Here is an 18,122-nt window from a genome sequence, read left to right as displayed (position 1 = left end):
GGACTTCCCACCAAGTGTCCGGTCAATCCCTTTGATCCACTTAGACTTTTCTATTCATGCCAAGTATCCGGTCACTCCCTTGATCTACTTGGACTTCCATCGATGTCCGGTCAACCTGATCCCTTTGACTTTTCTATTCATGCCAAGTATCTGGTCACTCCCTTGACCTACTTGGACTTCCCAACACCAGATGTCCGATCATCCTTGATCCATCTGGATTTTCCCTTGCCTGGCTTCACTCACCAGGACTTTCACCTAGCTTCACTCACTAGGGTTTTCCATCTGCCTAGCTTCACTCACTAGGGCTTTCACCTGGCTTCACTCACCAGGACTTTCACCTAGCTTCACTCACTAGGGTTTTCCTTCTGCCTGGCTTCACTCACCAGGACTTTCACCTAGCTTCACTCACTAGGGTTTTCACCTGGTTTCACTCACCAGGACTTTCACCTAGCTTCACTCACTAGGACTTTCACCTAGCTTCACTCACTAGGGTTTTCCTTCTGCCTGGCTTCACTCACCAGGACTTCCCTGTCAAGTATCCGGTCAACCTTGACCTACTTGACTCTTCTTCAATCAATTTCTTATTGTCAAACATCTAAACTCAAACCAAGACTCAGCTTGGTCACCCAGGTCAACCTTGACCTGAGGGATGTTGCACCAACACTAACTCTTTTTTACAAGAAAGTAAACACTAAAAGAGAGTTGCCCCGGTGCTTGGAAGGGATCCGGACGCTTGGACTAGTTTCGAGGCCAAGCGAGTGCCTGGCCAGACACCTGGGCGGTCCTGGCGCCCAAAGCTAGTCTAGGCGCTCGGACTAACAAAAATCATCCAGAAGCTGAGTTGAAGCGCGACGATTGGCCGAACCCACGTCAATGGTCTAGGCGCCTAGAGGGGGGCCGGGCATTCGAAGGTGGATAAACTTCGGGATGAATTTCGACGAGAGCTCACCACATCAGCACAGTCCAAGCACTCGGGAGGGGATTCAGGCGCCTGGACGGGGCTATAAAAGGAGGCTTCAACCAGTAGCTTAAGGAGATCATTTGCTACAACTTTTGTTTCTGTGCGTTGCTATGAAAAAATTCTTACGACGCTGTAACGCTTCTCCGACAACTAGTAGTCAAGTTCTACTTATTTTCGCTGTTGTTGGTAACGTTTTTTTAATAGTTCTTGTATTTCATTTTTGTAATATTTCGAACTATTAGTTAATTGTCCAACGAAAGTACTTAACGAGTGTGAGTCTTGGAGTAGGAGTCGTCAAAGGGTTCGAACCAAGTAAAAAACTACTTGTGTTAGCGCTTGTTTTTTTCTTTCTCGCTTCCTTCTCTTTAGTCTTATTTCCGTCGTGTCTTCTCAATTTCTAAAAAGAGATGAATGTTATTCACCCCCCTCTAGCATCTTAACGATCCAATAGAAATTATGTTATTAATCATAGCTCAAGTTATGTAGTAAAAATATCTTATATCATCTGAAGAACTGATGAGATAACTGATGAGATAATTGATGAGATATAGAGATAGATAAATGCAACTGTGATTTTTTTTTTGAAGAATCAATGAGATACAGATGGATTGATGCAGCTGTATCCATATATAGAAGAGTCAAAACAAATAGATTGATACGTTGTGATATAAAAAAGATAAGAAGGAGAAAGCTATAGTAAAAATTGGAGAAGGAGAGGGGAGTAGAGAATGATGAAGAGCTGATACAGATTGAGGCGGTGAGAAGAATCGATGCAGATAGTAGAAATTAGGTTATGCGTATGTGATTTAAGAAGGATAGGAAGTTAAAATTATTAATAATCCTTAAAATTATTTTTAGATGTGAAAAGAAAAAAAATGACATCAACATAACTTAATTTTGAACTTCACAAAATCAATTAAGTGTTAAATAGTAAGATAATAGAGCTCAAATATGGACCTTGTTTGTCATTCGGCAATAATACTTATCTAGTACATAATTCACCATCCGTAAGCAATGATATGGAGCAATAATTTGATTTGAGGATTTAGAATTGATCGGATGAAAATACGCTAAAATAGTTAAATGTATACAGAAATTTGGACTTCTTCCCTAAATTCTACAGTGACCCTCCGAGCAAAAGTCCAAGTAGATTAGCACATGGCTCTGTCCCTGTCCATAAGTCCAATAATCAATTAGAATTTCACAATTGAGTTTCCTAACTAATTCTTATCGTCTTCTATCTTCCATATTCATCTTCTATCGTCTCTATTTTTTTTCAAATATTTATGATGATTTAGATATCAGTAGGAGTGTGAAAAATAGATCCGAATCAATTTGAAAATTATTAGATTTGGATTGGAGATTTTCATGTTCGAATTAGATTCGAATTGAGATTTTTTAGGATGTGTTATGATCAGGTTGGATTTGGGTTGACTTGGATTGATTCGGATTGATCTGAATTTAGGGTTTAGGATTTTTTTTTTAGAGTTACATTAAATTTTATTTTAAAAATTAAGATATTTTATATAAATAATAGCAGAAGGTAAGTATAATAAGGATACAATATTGAGATAAAAGTAAAAAATTATAAGGAAAATAATAATTATTTTTAATCAGTCCGATCGGGTTATTCGGATTTGGATTTAAGATTTTTTGGATTGCATTCGAATTTGAATCAGATTCAGATTGAGATTTTTTTTTTTTTTAATAATTTCCTTGCTTCAACTCGATTTAAACTCATCCAACCTATTCGAATTGACATCCTTAGGTATTAAAGGGATCTCATCGAAATGACTCTCATAGGTGGCAAAAGATGAATACGCTCGCCCCTAGCGTCCCCCGCCAACCCGTCCCAGGGTCAACACGGAGGAAGTAAATCACGGGCGGCTACTAGTCTTTGGAATAATGACTAGTATATAAGGGAGGTATTTACTTCGATTTTGTCGAGATTTGAACCTCAGACTTCATTGATGGTAACACCTAATGTGTTACCCACTAAATCCATCCGAGGAGACGAAATGACTCCCATAGAACTTTATGACCCATATTAATTTGTACAAGACATCTAGTCAACTAGACCGAGGGAAATGATAAATTTTAATCGTAAATTATAATATATATACTAACAATTAATAACCTAATTTGGCAAGTGGAGTAGGTTGAGCATAGCCCAACATTGGAGGACAAGATGAAATATGTTATCGTAGCGGTTTTTCCAATGATGATCTCATACTTTCTAGAATAGAGTAAATTACAGAGGACATTTAATATAATGCAACAACTTTGTGTATGAAAACAAAATCAAATTTTTAATAAAATATTTTACATTTATTAAAAATTGATCCTAAAATTTATCCAAGACCATCTGTATAAATATTAACCATGCTAACCATCGGACCAATATAGTCCAACATGACTCGATTATGTTCAGTCAGGACCGTTTGTAACTGACTAAATTTGAAAACTAAAATTTAATTTAAGTCTAAAAATTCTGTTATTATGATTTGGTTTGGCCTCATCGTTGACAAGACGAACAAATGACATTTATTAACGTGTAATCGAGGGGATCATAAACCTTAATTAATCAATTAATTACGATAGCGATTTTTTAATTTTATTCGCAATAAATACGAGCAAATGATGGAGGACGGTGAACTCACCGCCGTGATGGATTCCGTCACATCTAACGGTGACTCAGACATTCCAACGGTGGCAGCCTTCCGCAGACTTTTTCGTCGCCGGATTTCCACCGGAAAGGGCGACATCGAAGTCCCTCTGTCGACCGTCCGATGAAGATCCAGTGTACAAGATTCAAGGATGCCCAAATGACGTCACCTTTCCCTTGCGTGCCATCGCAGTCAAGGATAGGCGTGTACTTGAAATTACCATTCGAGACACGACATTTTTGCAATTGACGGGTTTTGACTCATTTCGTTGCGTTGGATAATGTTTTTACTTAGGGGTAAAATAGTCAATTGAGTCAACCGTTAACTCCGTCACGCACCGTCTCTGCTATTTTCTCTGCTATTTTAGTGGTTGACGTTATTCGGCCGTTACTTTTTTATGGACTTACTTCCAAAAGAGTTCGTATTGGAAACAATTTGAACACAAATATTATAATCCGCCGAAGCAACTTGTTAAAGCTGGAGAAAGGTAGCAGGCGACAGCCACGGGAAATTTATATGGTGGTTAAAAATATTGGATCAATCAAGCAAGCGATTACTGGTTTCACAGTCAAGAAGAAGAAATCGGTTGTTGCTCTCCTTTTCCTTCTAATTTCCTTCCTTTTGATCCTTTTTTTTTCCTTCTCTTTCTCCGATCCTTTATTTTTTGAAGTGTAAGAGTATCAGATCGTCCAGTTTGTCCTTTTTCCTACGGCTTTGTGCCGATTCCTCTTTATTTAAACAAAAAAAATTCAATTTTTTGGACTCCTGTCGCCGGACGAAGTTTTTGACCAATAGATCGTTCGGATTTATTTAGTTTGGATCTCTGTATTCTTTCCCTGCTTATGTTTTCGTGATTATTTTAGGGTTTTAGAAGTGGCTGTGGAGGAAATTAGTGTTTTTAGGGGTTGGTTTTTTGAGAAATTGTTTTGGGAGGCGACTAGATCAGGTTGCGGATGGCGTCTGTGAGAATGTCGTCGCCTAGAACTCGGGAGCCGAAGAAGCTGACCCGATTGGAGCGGACCAAGGTGAAGGCTCGCCCGCAGGCCCTGCTTCAGTCTTTGAAATCGCTGCCGATTGATCACAGGTTCACCGGCGGATCGCCTTCGTCTTCTGAGAGCAGAAGAGCCGAATATGGACTTGGTAATCTGAATGAAAAGGAGAAGAAAGAGAAGGTTACGGGTGAAGCCAAGGTGGAGGATGATTCACCGTGCAGTTCCAAATCCAGTTCGGGAGAGGATCGTCCGTCAGGAGTAGCCAAGGATTTCGACGATGCTGAGGAGAATGAGGAATCGCCATACAGCTCAAAGACAACTTCTCGCGAAGAGAGAGCTGCGGAAGGAGATGAAGATGTTAGGACATCGAGTTCAGCAACTTCTAAAATCTCGGCGATCTCTTTATCGAGGTCTGATTCTAACTGGGGAGACACCCGTTCGTATATTGCAAAAAAGGTAAGTCCTTATCCATTTTTTCTCTTAATTACTGCAGGCACTATACCTGAGTGCAGATTAACTACAACGGCTAACAGATATTTGTTTGTGCCTAATTAGCTTAATGTTGAGCCGATCAGCATATTATACCATTGACATGATAAAATATTACTAGTCTTCACACTCGAAGATTCTCTTCGTCCTCTGGTGGTTTGTGGTTTTTTATCTTGAAATTAGGTTCCTGGTCGAGTGTTTCTCAACTCTCAGGACCATCTTCGCCATATTAACCTTACTAATTTCTATGTCACATTTTGGTGCTGTCACCATGTTTCCTATATAAGTGCTTCTGTAACTTTATCATTTGAAAAATGTATCTCTATTTTTCATATAGTCTAATAGATTTGTTGGGTTAGGTTGTGCAATTCATATGCATTTGCTGTTCCTTTAGTTTCAGTGACAGTGACTTTAAGTGTTCAGGAAATTCACTAGCCAACAATCCAATGTGTTGTGGATTAAACATATTCAGAGTTTTAGTTCCATTGATTTGTCATATACTTAGTCCGGCATTAAGTTAGTGCATATTATACATGTTTGGAACTTGGAAGTTAATGCCATTCAGCCTCTATTCTTTTGAGCAAGTGCTTCTTTATTACTATCGTGATGCACTCAATTATTTGATTGTTTCAGCAAATATACTATCCATAACCTTTACATCATTCTATTGTAGAGTGATATATTAATTTCTCATAATTTCGGTTGTTCATTGAGTTTATTATAACACTCATGCTCATGCTCGAAAATTTTCTTTAGAGAAGTTATGCATTCCATTTACTATTTAATTATCCCCTATAAATTGTTGCAGATTAAGATTCTTGTTATACAGTGATGTTGCTGCCCTAATTTGCACATTTTTGTCAATTAATTTTTTCAATACACCATCTTTTGAGTGTGAGAATGTTTGTTTCTCAGAAACTTCAAGCATGGTGTCAACATTCAAATGGTGATTGGGTATTAGCAACAATAATATCTTCTGGACCAGAGTCTGTTATATCTCTTCCTAATGGTGACGTAAGTTTTTCAAGTTCTCATCCGGACATATAGAGCCCCTAAGTTTAAGTTCAAATATCTAAGTACTTGTTCTATTAATTGGGAAACTTATTCTTCATCTTCAGGTTTTAAGGCTCAACGCTGAAAGCTTGTTGCCTTCAAATCCCGAAATTCTTGATGGTGTTGATGATCTCATGCAACTTAGTTATCTACATGAACCATCAGTGCTGTACAATCTACACTTTAGGTACTCCAGAGATATGATATATGTGAGTTCATGCACCCATTTCTAGACACCCTCCCAAGTAATAAAATCTTCAATACCTTTTTACTTGTCTTGACCTCTTCAATTTCTTTATATGTTTGCAAGATAGACTAGAGCAGGACCAGTTTTGGTTGCTATTAATCCATTCAAAAAGGTTCATCTTTATGGAAATGAGTTCATTGAAGCATACAGGAATAAATCTATGAACAGCCCTCATGTTTATGCAATAGCTGATACTGCCATCCGCGAAATGATTCGAGGTATGGGTATAGTTTCATTTAAGAATGCCGTCATTATTATCTCTCCTATTTTCTGATTGATAATTTTCTTTCTTTAATTGCAGATGAAGTCAATCAATCAATTATTATCAGGTTAGCATATTGTTTGATGATTTGGAACCTTGAAATCATGATCCCTGTTATTGATGAAAAGACACTGGTGTCTTTTATTTGCTTAGTTAGATTATGATTCTGTACATATTATGAGAATGACTAATTTTAATTGATTTGGTAGTGGTGAAAGTGGAGCAGGGAAAACTGAAACTGCAAAAATAGCAATGCAATATTTGGCTGCTCTTGGTGGAGGCAGTGGTATTGAATATGAAATTCTACAGACAAGTCCGATACTTGAAGCCTTTGGAAATGCAAGAACATTACGAAATGACAATTCCAGTCGCTTTGTAAGATAATTTATTTATTCTTGGCCTTTGCCTTATGTTTAGCAGATGCCTTCTCTAACATTCCCTGGCAAATTTTTTACTGCAACATATGCTAGATATTTTATTGATTTTAAAAATGCAAGTTAGACTTGCTAATTCTTGCTGTAGTTCTAGAATTGCTACCATTTTTTCCAAATCCATTGTCATTTTACAAAATCTTGGTTTCTTGCCACAGGGCAAACTGATTGAAATTCATTTCAGTGTGACTGGAAAAATTTCCGGTGCCTCAATTCAAACATGTAAGTTTACTATATTTTTGTCGATTTGATTCTCATTCCTCCTTTTGAATAACTTTATTATCTTTGTTTTTTGTGATCGACTTTGTTTGCATGGGCAGTTTTACTTGAGAAGGTACTCTATCTGCCTTATTCTCTTTTTTTCCTTACTTTGCTTAACCTTTGTTACTGATATAGAATCCTTTCTCCCTTATGCAGTCAAGAGTGGTACAATGTGCAGTTGGTGAACGTTCATACCATATTTTTTATTATCTATGTGCCGGAGCTACCAAATCTCTAAAAGGTACATCTTCCTTTTTTTCGCCTCATCATAGTAGTAAACTTCTATTTCTTCACTGTGTCCTAGCTGTGAGCATGACAAATTGTTTTATTAAATGCATAATATCAGAGGGTCATATAATATTTGAGCTAAAGTGTTAATTGTTTCTGAAAAGAGTGTTTGTAGCAACAGATATATTTAGCATGGTCTGGAAATGAGATTCATCACTGAGAAATATAATCAAAGACTAGCAGAGGATTTAATTGTTGGATAATTTAGTCTCTGATTTTAACAATTTATGAAGTATTAACAATTTAGTACTCCTGAATTAGCAAGAAATTGGATGAGTTTGAGCATCTTGGGTGCAAGGATGAGGCTCCTTTTGTACATTTCTTATTTTCCTCGTTCATTTGGGTTGCGATGAAGGATGTTAGTGATTGCCAATATGACAATTGTGAGATTTCAAGTATTCATTGACTCATTGTTGTCATATTCATTTATCATGACTCACTTTATTTAATCCATTTGATCTTTTGAGCCCTTTGGAATCATAATCCGGGTCATATAAGTGATGTACTGATACTAGAGCATACGCTAGTCATTGTTGGCCCGGGTGGGACAGCTGAAACCTAATCGGATTGTTAGGCAGTTTGCTTGGACCAAAAATTTGGTTTACTCACCTTATCAATATGATGTGGGTTGGTTTGTAGCTGTACAGCTTGTACTCTGTTATTGTGTTAATAGACTAATAGTAGATAATATTTACAGATTATTTATCAATATGTATTAGATTATTTATTTGAAGGAGAGCCTTGGCGCACTTGTAAAGTTGCTCCCATGTGACCTTAAGGTCATGGGTTCGAGTTGCGGAAACAACATCTTGCAAAATGCAAGATAAGATTGCGTACAATAGGCCCAATGTGGTCAGACTCTTCCTCGGAACGGAGCTTAGTGCACTGGGCTGCCCTTTATGTATTAGATTATTTATCTATATAATATGTACAGATTATTTATTGTAGCTAGTGATTGAATGAAGTTACTCAATTTCATTGTACATATCACAAAGCTGTGCAAATTGTCAAAGAACAAGCAATAACTGAAGCACGAACAATATCTGCATTTGGTGACACTTTCCCGTGGAGCTGCATCTAATTCTCCAGGAATTTGCATGGAAATGCCTTGCCCTTTAGTTTACTCAATGCATTCATTTGCGATACCATACTCCATTTCTCCTCAATGTTCAACTTTGGATTAGTTAACTTAATTGTTAAGCTACTACTGATTTTTGTTTACATCTCTGCATTCCACTTCATTCGACTCTAGAATTTCATGTTATTTTAAAGGGTATCGTAACCATAGAAGCTTTGCACAATGATCGTAATTGCATGCTATGAAGACATCTAAAAGAATCTATACTGATGCTATATCTCTGAATAGAATACTTTGCTTGTTCCCATAATAATTAACTGTCCAATGATACATTTTGATGATTCCTAGATCATATATAATACTAATTATGGTTATTTGTTTTGTGAGACCAATTGCTTCTTGCATAACTTAATTGTAAATATCAGTCTATTTTAAATTTATATATAACTAGATGGCCTATCTTGTTTGTATTCTTTCTGTTTTGCCCTTGTTGATGTTACACATTGTATTATTCATGCAAATTGAAAGATCTTATGTAGTTACCTCGTGCTGTCATTATCTTGTTAACTAGCTCTTTGTTTAACTCAGCAAAACTGAATTTGAGGAAAGCAGATGAGTATAAATATTTGAAGCAGAGCAATTGCTATACTATTGCTGGGGTTGATGATGCTGAAATGTTTCATCATGTTATGGTATGTCATCTAACAACACAATTCACCACTTTGCCATTCCCAAGAAAGAGAACTTCTTGGTTAATACATCATAGATTGTTGCAGAAAGCTATGGAGGTTGTCCATATCAGCAAAGAAGATCAAGAGACTGTATTTGCCATGCTGGCTGCAGTGTTATGGTTTGGTAACATCTCTTTTACAGTGATTGATAATGAAAATCATGTTGACGTTGTTGCAGATGAAGGTATAGTATTCAGACTCGAATTATATTGAATTTATCCAAGTGTGTTTTTGCTTGTTATTAGTAGATCATGCCACTTTTTATATGTTAATAAAGAATTGTAATCTCATTATTTTTCACCAATGTTCTAGTCTGTTACTATTGGTACAAATGAATGAATGAGAATTAAGTGCAATTTCTCCCTTTCACTTTGCACATCAATAACAGAGAACTGATTTGTGAACCACAAGAAGTTTTGCCATAATTCGTGCTGCCTTCGAAACTACAAATGAGCTTTGCCAAGTTTCCATTTGGGCATTTCTCCAGTTTGCATTCTCGCTCAGTGGATAGTCTGATACATGTAACCTTTTTATTTCTGTGCTGATTGGTTGGAGTAATTATTTTAGGCCGATAGATCTGGATAAATAGTTTCTAAGTTATCTGTTTGAGATAAAAGGTTATTTGAACTTACGCTACTGTTTGCTTTCTTCCATTCTAGCTTGCATTCTTTCATACAGTTATCTGAACTTGCAAACTAGCCCTATCTGAGATACATTAGCTACAACAGTGATACAATAATCTTGTCTTACACCTTGGTTATTTTTGGATCACTTGTTAGGTTCTAGTTAGTAATTTGTTTCTTTAAAATTCTGTTGTAAGATTGATTTATTTCTCTTGTTCCATTTCTTGATATCGAATACAATTCAGCTGCACAAACTGTTGCTAAGCTTATCGGGTGCACTATCTCTGCACTTAAGTTATCCCTGTCAACACGCAAGATGAAGGTCGGCAATGATAACATTGTACAGAAACTTACCCTTTCTCAGGTTTGTTGTCTTCTGCCCATTAAGGCCTAATGAATGAATTATGATAGGCATCTCATTTATACTTTTCTTATGTGTTTGATAGGCAATTGATGCAAGAGATGCCTTGGCAAAATCCATATATGCGAGTTTGTTTGAATGGCTTGTCGAACAGATTAACAAATCACTTGGAATAAGCAAACGTCGCACTGGTAGATCAATCAGCATTCTCGATATCTATGGATTTGAATCTTTCGATGTAATAGGCTTCTAAATCACTTGCATCTTCTGCTTACCATTTTGTAAAATCCACTCCGACTCATGGCTGATTTATTGTCCTTGTTCTCACAGAAAAATAGTTTTGAACAATTTTGCATCAATTATGCTAATGAAAGGCTGCAGCAACATTTTAATCGCCACTTGTTTAAGCTGGAACAAGAGGTACTTTTTAAAATCAGATTGACAACTTGTCTTTCTTTGTGAAGCACCTACTCGATATTCTCCAATAAACAAATGTTGTGTTGTTGGTACAACAGGTTTCTATCAGATTGATAACTCATCTTTTGTTGAGAAATTTACCTGATTGATATATATAACCATTAAACTAGTTTCTTCAATGTGTCAGGTGTTGAGTTTCATGGTCTCTATTTCCCTAATGTACGTTTATGAATCACCACAACAATGTCTCATGCTAATATTTGAGTGCATTCGATAAACAGTATATAAAGCGAGAGGTGCTTTGTGGCTAATTCTTGCTTGGACGTGTATGTGGGCATCTAACTTGATATATAGCCCTTGTTGTCACCTCCTGTATTCTGACACTTCTCAGTTATAGGTGTTCAATATGTGGTGTGGCTTAGTTTGCTAAGAGTTATATACACTTTTTAATTACTAAACTTGCAGTGCATTCATTCATAAGATTTGCTCTTAAGTCTTAATACATTATCAGATTTGATTACCTGACTATTTAACCCAAAATATCAAGTCTTAGGACTATGTTTCTTTTGTATTCTTTACACACGCCACTGATGTGTATTTGCATTTCTGGAACTATTTTCTTTCCTTTTTTTTATCAACACTTGTTGAATTGTAGTTCCACAATTCTTATATATTTGGCATTCTGGAAAACATGCTTGGTAATTTAAGAACAGATTGTTTTCTCATAATATAAGGTGCTTAATCTTTTTTTTTTTTTTTACATATATTCACATTGTTACATTTCCCAGGAATACGTTCAAGATGGCATAGACTGGGCAAAAGTTGACTTTGAGGATAATCAAGATTGTCTAAATCTTTTTGAGAAAGTATGTGATGTCCTTCACTATATTTTTGGGTTAATTTACTTTTTTTTAACTTGGGTGTTTATGGTTTCCTGCTCCTGTATGTTTTTTTTTTGCCATTTCTTTGCCGTTCTGTTTCTTTAGCATCTGTTAACTGTATAATCTGACGATAAAATGATCATCATCATGTGTTAGTCCCAATTGTTTGCGGTTAGCTTCAAAGATGTGAACAAGCCATTCAACTCTATGTAAATAAAACAAGTGGAACTTGTAATACTTTTTCGGGGAATTATCCGTAGCTGATAAACTTTCATATTTTATTTAATATGGTTTCTTTAACTATGATGATAACATTATACCATTTTTCAATTTTTTTTAATAGAGCTTGGATAGTTCATTGTTGCCAGACTGTCACTTGAACTGTGAGTTTCCTTTTCAAATACTTGTAAAGGGATTCATTTAAAAATGCTTTTGGTGCAGAAACCATTGGGGTTGCTGTCTCTCTTGGATGAGGAATCCACTTTTCCAAATGGAACTGATCTTACATTTGCGAATAAACTGAAGCAGCATCTGAATTCTCGTTCTTGTTTCCGAGGAGAAAGAGGCAAAGCTTTCACAGTACAGCACTATGCAGGGGAGGTTGCTATTTAACCCCCAATTTTTTTTCCTAGTTGACATTCCCGTGTAATTGTTCAAGCTTTTGATCCTAAATATTCTATTAGGTTATCTATGACACAACTGGGTTTTTGGAGAAGAACAGAGATTTACTTCACATAGATTCCATTCATCTCCTTGCTTCTTGCACATGCCATCTTCCTCAAGATTTTGCATCAAAAATGCTGTCTCAATCTGAAAACGTAGCTACTAATCCACATCGATTGGGTGTTGCTGATTCGCAGAAGTTGAGTGTTGCTTCTAAGTTTAAGGTAAAACCCACAATAAACAACTATGGGCTTTGTGGATTGCATTATTAGATTGTTTATTCGATGCTTTCTTATGCTCGGTTACATCTCTGTAACTACTATAAATTTGTTAGCTAACTTCTCTAGCAACTCAGTTCCTTTTTGTCATGTATGGTTTTATTAATCTCGCACTCCATGTTTTCTTTTGCACTCTTCAGGGGCAACTATTTCAACTGATGCAAAGACTTGGGAATACAACACCTCATTTCATACGCTGCATTAAACCAAACAACTCACAAAATCCAGAAAAATTTGAGCAAGGGCTTGTTCTTCAGCAGCTTAGGTGCTGTGGCGTTCTAGAAGTTGTTCGTATCTCTAGATCTGGCTATCCTACTAGAATGTCTCACCAAAAGTTTGCCAAAAGGTAAATCACTATTCCTACTGTAATTTCAGTGCTGGATGCCGTTCTTTAAAGCATTGGTATATTTCAGGTATGGTTTTCTTCTTCTTGAGAGTGTTGCATCTCAAGATCCTTTAAGTGTCTCTGTGGCAATACTTAAACAGTTCAACATTCATCCTGAAATGTATCAAGTTGGTTATACTAAGTTGTTTTTCCGAACTGGACAGGTGAGCGAGAAATTAAATATTGATCGTGGTTAACTTTTAACATGTTACATTTGTTAGTATAAGAACAATTTTGTTGCATCATCCCAATTATAAAAAATGTTTTATCTAGAGAAATCTCATGTGACTTCTTATGCATGTTTCATTCTTTCAATAGATTGGTGTTCTTGAAGACACAAGAAACCGAACTCTACATGGAATTTTAAGAGTGCAAAGCTGTTTCAGAGGCCATCAAGCTCGGCGCTACGCGAGAAAACTCAAAAGGGGAATTCTTACATTGCAATCATGTAATTTCTTACATTGAATTGAGTACTAATTTCACAGTCATTGGAAGACCTGACCTTTTGAATTGACATACAGTTATTCAAGGCGAGAAGACAAGGCGAATATACTCTGGTTTGCTTGCAAGGCACAGAGCTGCAATAGTGTTGCAGAGGAATGTTAAATCTCGAGCTGCTCGGAAGAAGTTTGTCACTGCCCGTAGTGCTTCTATAGTGATCCAATCTGGTAGCACGTTTACTACTGGAGTTCAGTTAGTTTTACTCATCTTCTTTGATAATTTATCTCTAAGCGATCATCAATGGATCGAGCAGGAATCCGAGGATGGCTTGTTAGGAGATGTTCTGGCGATATCACATTGCTGAATGCAAACAGGTCTTTTACAGATAAAAAGGTGAATACTCCTTTCTCTGTGCTACTAATCGACAATATCTTCTCTGTTCAGCATGCTTCCTCGCATGATCTTTTTCAGGGAGGAGAAGCAGAGCAGGTCATTCTGAAGGCGTCTGTTCTGGCAGAATTGCAAAGAAGGATCCTTAAATCGGAGGCCGCACTGAGAGATAAAGAAGAAGAAAACGACATACTCCACCAGAGGCTGCAGCAGTACGAGAACCGATGGTCGGAGTATGAGCAGAAGATGAAAGCCATGGAAGAAGTGTGGCAGCGGCAGATGGTATCCTTGCAGTCCAGCCTCTCGGTTGCAAAGAGAAGCCTCGCCGTCGATGACGCAGAGCGGAATTCCGACGCCTCAGTGGAGCAAAGCTGGGGCAGCGCGGACTATGCCCGGTCCAAGGGAAAGGAGGAGAACGGCACGCCTCGATTGGTCTCCCGACTGCTCGACAGGGACATGAGTGCGAGCCTGAGCGTCATCAACCGCCTGGCGGAGGAATTCGATCAACGGACGCAGGTGTTCGCCGACGACACGAAGTTCTTGGTGGAGGTCAAGTCCGGCCAGGCAGAGGCAAGCCTGAATCCCGACAAAGAGTTGAGGCGGCTGAAGCAGGACTTCGAACTGTGGAAAAAGGACTTCAGCACACGCTTGCGCGAGACGAAGGTGATCATAAACAAGCTTGGGAGCGATGACACTGGTTCTGACAAGGGGAAGAGGAAATGGTGGGTGAGGTTGAATAGTTCTAGGATACTATGAATTGAAAATACGTCCGTTTGATTTCATTTCAGTTTCCTGTGGATTTGGATTCATGTTCCAAAAGAAAGATAGCTCTGCTGTTGCGTGTTGTTGCAGAGTTGCAGAGAGTGAAACAAGATGGTATTAGAAAAACTTGTATTGTATAGGGACACAAAGCACCGTGTTTATGAGCATGTATGCATGCATGCATGCGCCTTTTAGATTTGATCAATCCACCTTTGTTTGTTGAGCTTCTTCTCTTCTGGCTAGTTTTCTAGTTGAAATCAAGATGCAATACCAGGCAGAATTTATTGCGAAGTAATATTATTTTGTAGTTTGTTATTATTTGGATGATAATATGAGTTATCTTTCATAACTATCATAATTATTACTATGATAGTATATGTTTTATTAAATGATATTTATTTATTTATTAATTTAGGTATTTAATTTTTTGAACTGAAAGATATGTCTTTAAATTTAGTTTTTCACTAAATATTAAGATAAATTTTTTTAAAAAAAATTCGGCAATTTATCAAAGGGCGCACGTAGAGATTTAAATTTACCAAAAGATGTACGTTACTTTGGTATTTACTAAAGAACGCACTTTTTTAAATACATTTCCTATTTTACCCTTCCGACAATTTGACTTCTTCTACCGTTTTCTTTTCTTCACTATATTTATCTCTCTCCTCTTTTTTTTATAGGCAGAACATATAAATAACATTAGTCAATTTTTTAGTAACATTTTAATGCATTTGAAGAAGCAAAAATAAATAATGAATAACATATTTGAACTCCTTGTAATTTTAGAAATCCACTGGAACTAAAATGAGTATAATCGGAGCTCTCTAGGTCGATCAGTGGGTTTCGGTCAAAACCCACTGATGGACCTAGAGAGCTCCGATTGAACCCATTTCAGTTCCTATAAATTTCTGATGTTGCAAGGAGTTCAAATTTGATGTTCATTATTTATTTTGGCTTTTCATAGATGTTAACATGCAAAATCAAAGAATCGACAAAAATACCATGTTAGGCCTGATATCATTCCATATCAGGCCCACGTTAGGGCCTGATATGTGACTCATATCAGGCCCAACGTCATTCCATATCAGGCCCAACGTGGTGTTTTTGCCGATTCTTTGATTTTGCATGTTAACATCTATGAAAAGCCAAAATAAATAATAAACACCAAATTTGAACTCCTTGCAAGATCAGAAATTCATAGGAACTGAAATGAGTTCAATCGAAGCTCTCTAGGTTCATAAGTGGGTTTTGACCGAAACCCACTGATCGACCTAGAGAGCTCCGATTACACTCATTTTAGTTCCAGTGAATTTCTAAAATCGCAAGGAGTTCAAATATGCTATTCATTATTTATTTTTACTTCTTCAAATACATTAAAATGTTGCTAAAAAATTGACTAATGTTATTCATATGTTCTGTCCATAAAAAAAAAAGAGAAGAGAGAGAGAAATATAGGGAAGAAAAAAACAGTAGAAAAAGTCAAATTGTCAGAAGGGTAAATAGGAAATACATTTAAAAAAGTGTGTTCTTTGGTAAATACCAAAGTAGCGTACGCCTTTTGGTAAATTTAAATCTCTACATGCGCCTTTTGGTAAATTGTCGAAAAAAATTCGATGGACGGTCTGACATCCCATCATGAGTAGGTCGAATATTATGGATAAGAACAGAGCTAGAAATTTGATATTAAGAGATGAAAGATATGTCATTACGTTGAGATGAAAAAAAAAACAAAAATAACAATCCTTTCTCAGCCATCTCTCTTCTGTCTTGTCTTGTGTTGGTGCGAAAAATAGCAGACGATTAAATTTATATTTTGATTATGTCAAAAAATTCAAAGTTAAGATTATTTGTTATTTGATAAGTTTGAATGAAATTGTAGGAAAGTCCTAAGTGTTCTTAGACAAAAGTTCTAACTACGGTTAGGCAAGTGGAAAATCCTAGGGGGTGGTAACTCTAGGTGAGGAAAAGTCCTAGCTGCGGTTAGGCAAATGGAAAACCCTAGGGGGTGGTAACCCTAGGTCCTAGGGGTGGTAACCCTAGGCAGAAAGTCTTGGCGGGTCGAGCGCTTTAGGTAAAATCCTAGAGTCGGGGACTCTAGGTTGAAATCCTGTGTCACGAACCGAGTGGAAGTCTGGATGGGTAGTGGAGTGAACGCCCAACATGAAGACCGGAAACTTCGGACGCTGAGCAAAAGTCCAATTGATCTGGAGGATCAATATGACAACAGGTAACTTGTCCTGAGAGGAGTAGGTGAGGATGCACTCCCCGAAGAGGAAACAGTAGGTGTTGGTTCGACCTAAGATTTTTGGAAGAAATCCGAAGTCAGAATCGGACAGTCTAGTGATTGTCAAATACTTGTATTTATCTTATTTTATTGTGCTAATTTTGTTTTACAAGGTATACTTTGTTTGTGGACTAATATGCCTTGCAAGAAGGGAGTTGCACAAGAAAAGACTCGGATGAACAATACCCAAGGCACCCTCCATGGAGCTTGGAGGCGCCTCGGGTGCATTAGTCGAAGACTCAGCGCAGCAGGGCAGAAGGTGTACTCCAAGGCTGCTAGAGGCGCCTTGGATGCTGGATGGAGGGTGCCCTCCATGGAGCTTGGAGGCACTTTCGAGTGGATAAGCAGCGGACGCCGTAGAAGCTTATCGACGTTATGGACTCAGGCTGGAGGCGCCTCCTATGGAGGTTGGAGGCGCCCTCAATGGGCTATTTAAGCCTGGTTCGAACAGAGGCAAGAAGACACTTCTCTTTACGATCTTTCTACCGTGCATTGCTCTACAAGATGAACCTGCTACTCAATAACGCAACTCCGGCAACTTGGCGATATGACTCCGACGACCTAAAGCACAATCTTCAAGATATGAAAAGTCGTTGGTATACCTTTATCGTTGCACTTAAAATATAAATCATTCTACTTATACTTGTAATATTCGAACTAATAGTGGATTACCCAATGTAAGCGATCGATGATCGTAGGCCTTGGAGTAGGAGTTGCTATAGGCTCCGAACCAAGTAAAATTAACGTGTGTCATTTCTTTAATTGTTCTTATTCCACTGTAATGTACTCTATTATCTTAAAAACAAACGAATTAGCCACGAACACTATTCACCCCACCTCTAGCGCTTTTTCGATCCTACATCTTCCCCATAAACCACAATACCACAAAATCAATTACCCATAAATCACAAAAGCCGCAAAAATTACAACACCACAAGAATCAACCTCTCTTCCCCATAGCTACAAAAATCACAACACTATAAGAATCAACCTCTCTTCCCCATAAACCACAAAAGCCACAACACCACAAAAATCAACCACTCTCTTCCCTATTAGCCACAAAATCTAAAAAAACCACAGGGGAAGGGGTGCCACCATCACCCCTGGCTCCATCCTTGACTACAGATGTATGATATATCATGTTAGAGATTCAAACTCTCATTGTATGATAATCTGTC

At 37.5% G+C, this 18,122-nt stretch overlaps 1 protein-coding gene across 3 annotated transcripts; it reads left to right on the top strand.

Annotated features, from left to right (window-relative positions):
- The first annotated feature begins 4,046 nt into the window (after nt 1–4,046).
- Nucleotides 4,047–14,886, top strand: LOC121996709 (myosin-1-like). Of its 3 annotated transcripts, XM_042550775.1 has the most exons (24): nt 4,047–4,212; nt 4,491–5,075; nt 6,024–6,122; nt 6,227–6,370; nt 6,476–6,626; nt 6,710–6,737; nt 6,880–7,045; nt 7,260–7,323; nt 7,422–7,435; nt 7,519–7,603; nt 9,317–9,420; nt 9,505–9,643; nt 10,328–10,446; nt 10,529–10,681; nt 10,774–10,863; nt 11,649–11,726; nt 12,183–12,341; nt 12,425–12,628; nt 12,823–13,028; nt 13,096–13,231; nt 13,386–13,515; nt 13,589–13,735; nt 13,822–13,901; nt 13,980–14,886. In XM_042550775.1, exons 2-24 carry the CDS (start codon nt 4,581–4,583, stop codon nt 14,652–14,654), a joined length of 3,666 nt encoding a protein of 1,221 aa, XP_042406709.1. In that variant the 5' UTR covers nt 4,047–4,212; nt 4,491–4,580; the 3' UTR covers nt 14,655–14,886. The 3 variants fall into 3 exon arrangements, with proteins under 3 accessions (XP_042406709.1, XP_042406708.1, XP_042406711.1); XM_042550774.1 differs by having other exon boundaries at nt 4,047–5,075; XM_042550777.1 differs by lacking the exons at nt 4,047–4,212; nt 4,491–5,075; nt 6,024–6,122 and having other exon boundaries at nt 6,229–6,370; nt 6,472–6,626.
- The last annotated feature ends 3,236 nt before the right edge of the window (nt 14,887–18,122 follow it).

This window comes from Zingiber officinale, chromosome 6A, assembly GCF_018446385.1.
Source record: "Zingiber officinale cultivar Zhangliang chromosome 6A, Zo_v1.1, whole genome shotgun sequence".
NCBI lineage: Eukaryota > Viridiplantae > Streptophyta > Magnoliopsida > Zingiberales > Zingiberaceae > Zingiber > Zingiber officinale.
This window is presented reverse-complemented; position numbering and strand designations above follow the sequence as displayed.

Excerpts from the sequence above, each read along its gene's own strand:
- LOC121996709 (XM_042550775.1), top strand. The coding sequence starts at position 4,581 with ATGGCGTCTGTGAGAATGTCGTCGCCTAGAACTCGGGAGCCGAAGAAG. Across the intron at positions 6,627-6,709 it reads CATCCGCGAAATGATTCGAG|ATGAAGTCAATCAATCAATT; the intron begins GTATGGGTATAG and ends CTTTAATTGCAG. Across the intron at positions 12,629-12,822 it reads GTGTTGCTTCTAAGTTTAAG|GGGCAACTATTTCAACTGAT; the intron begins GTAAAACCCACA and ends TGCACTCTTCAG.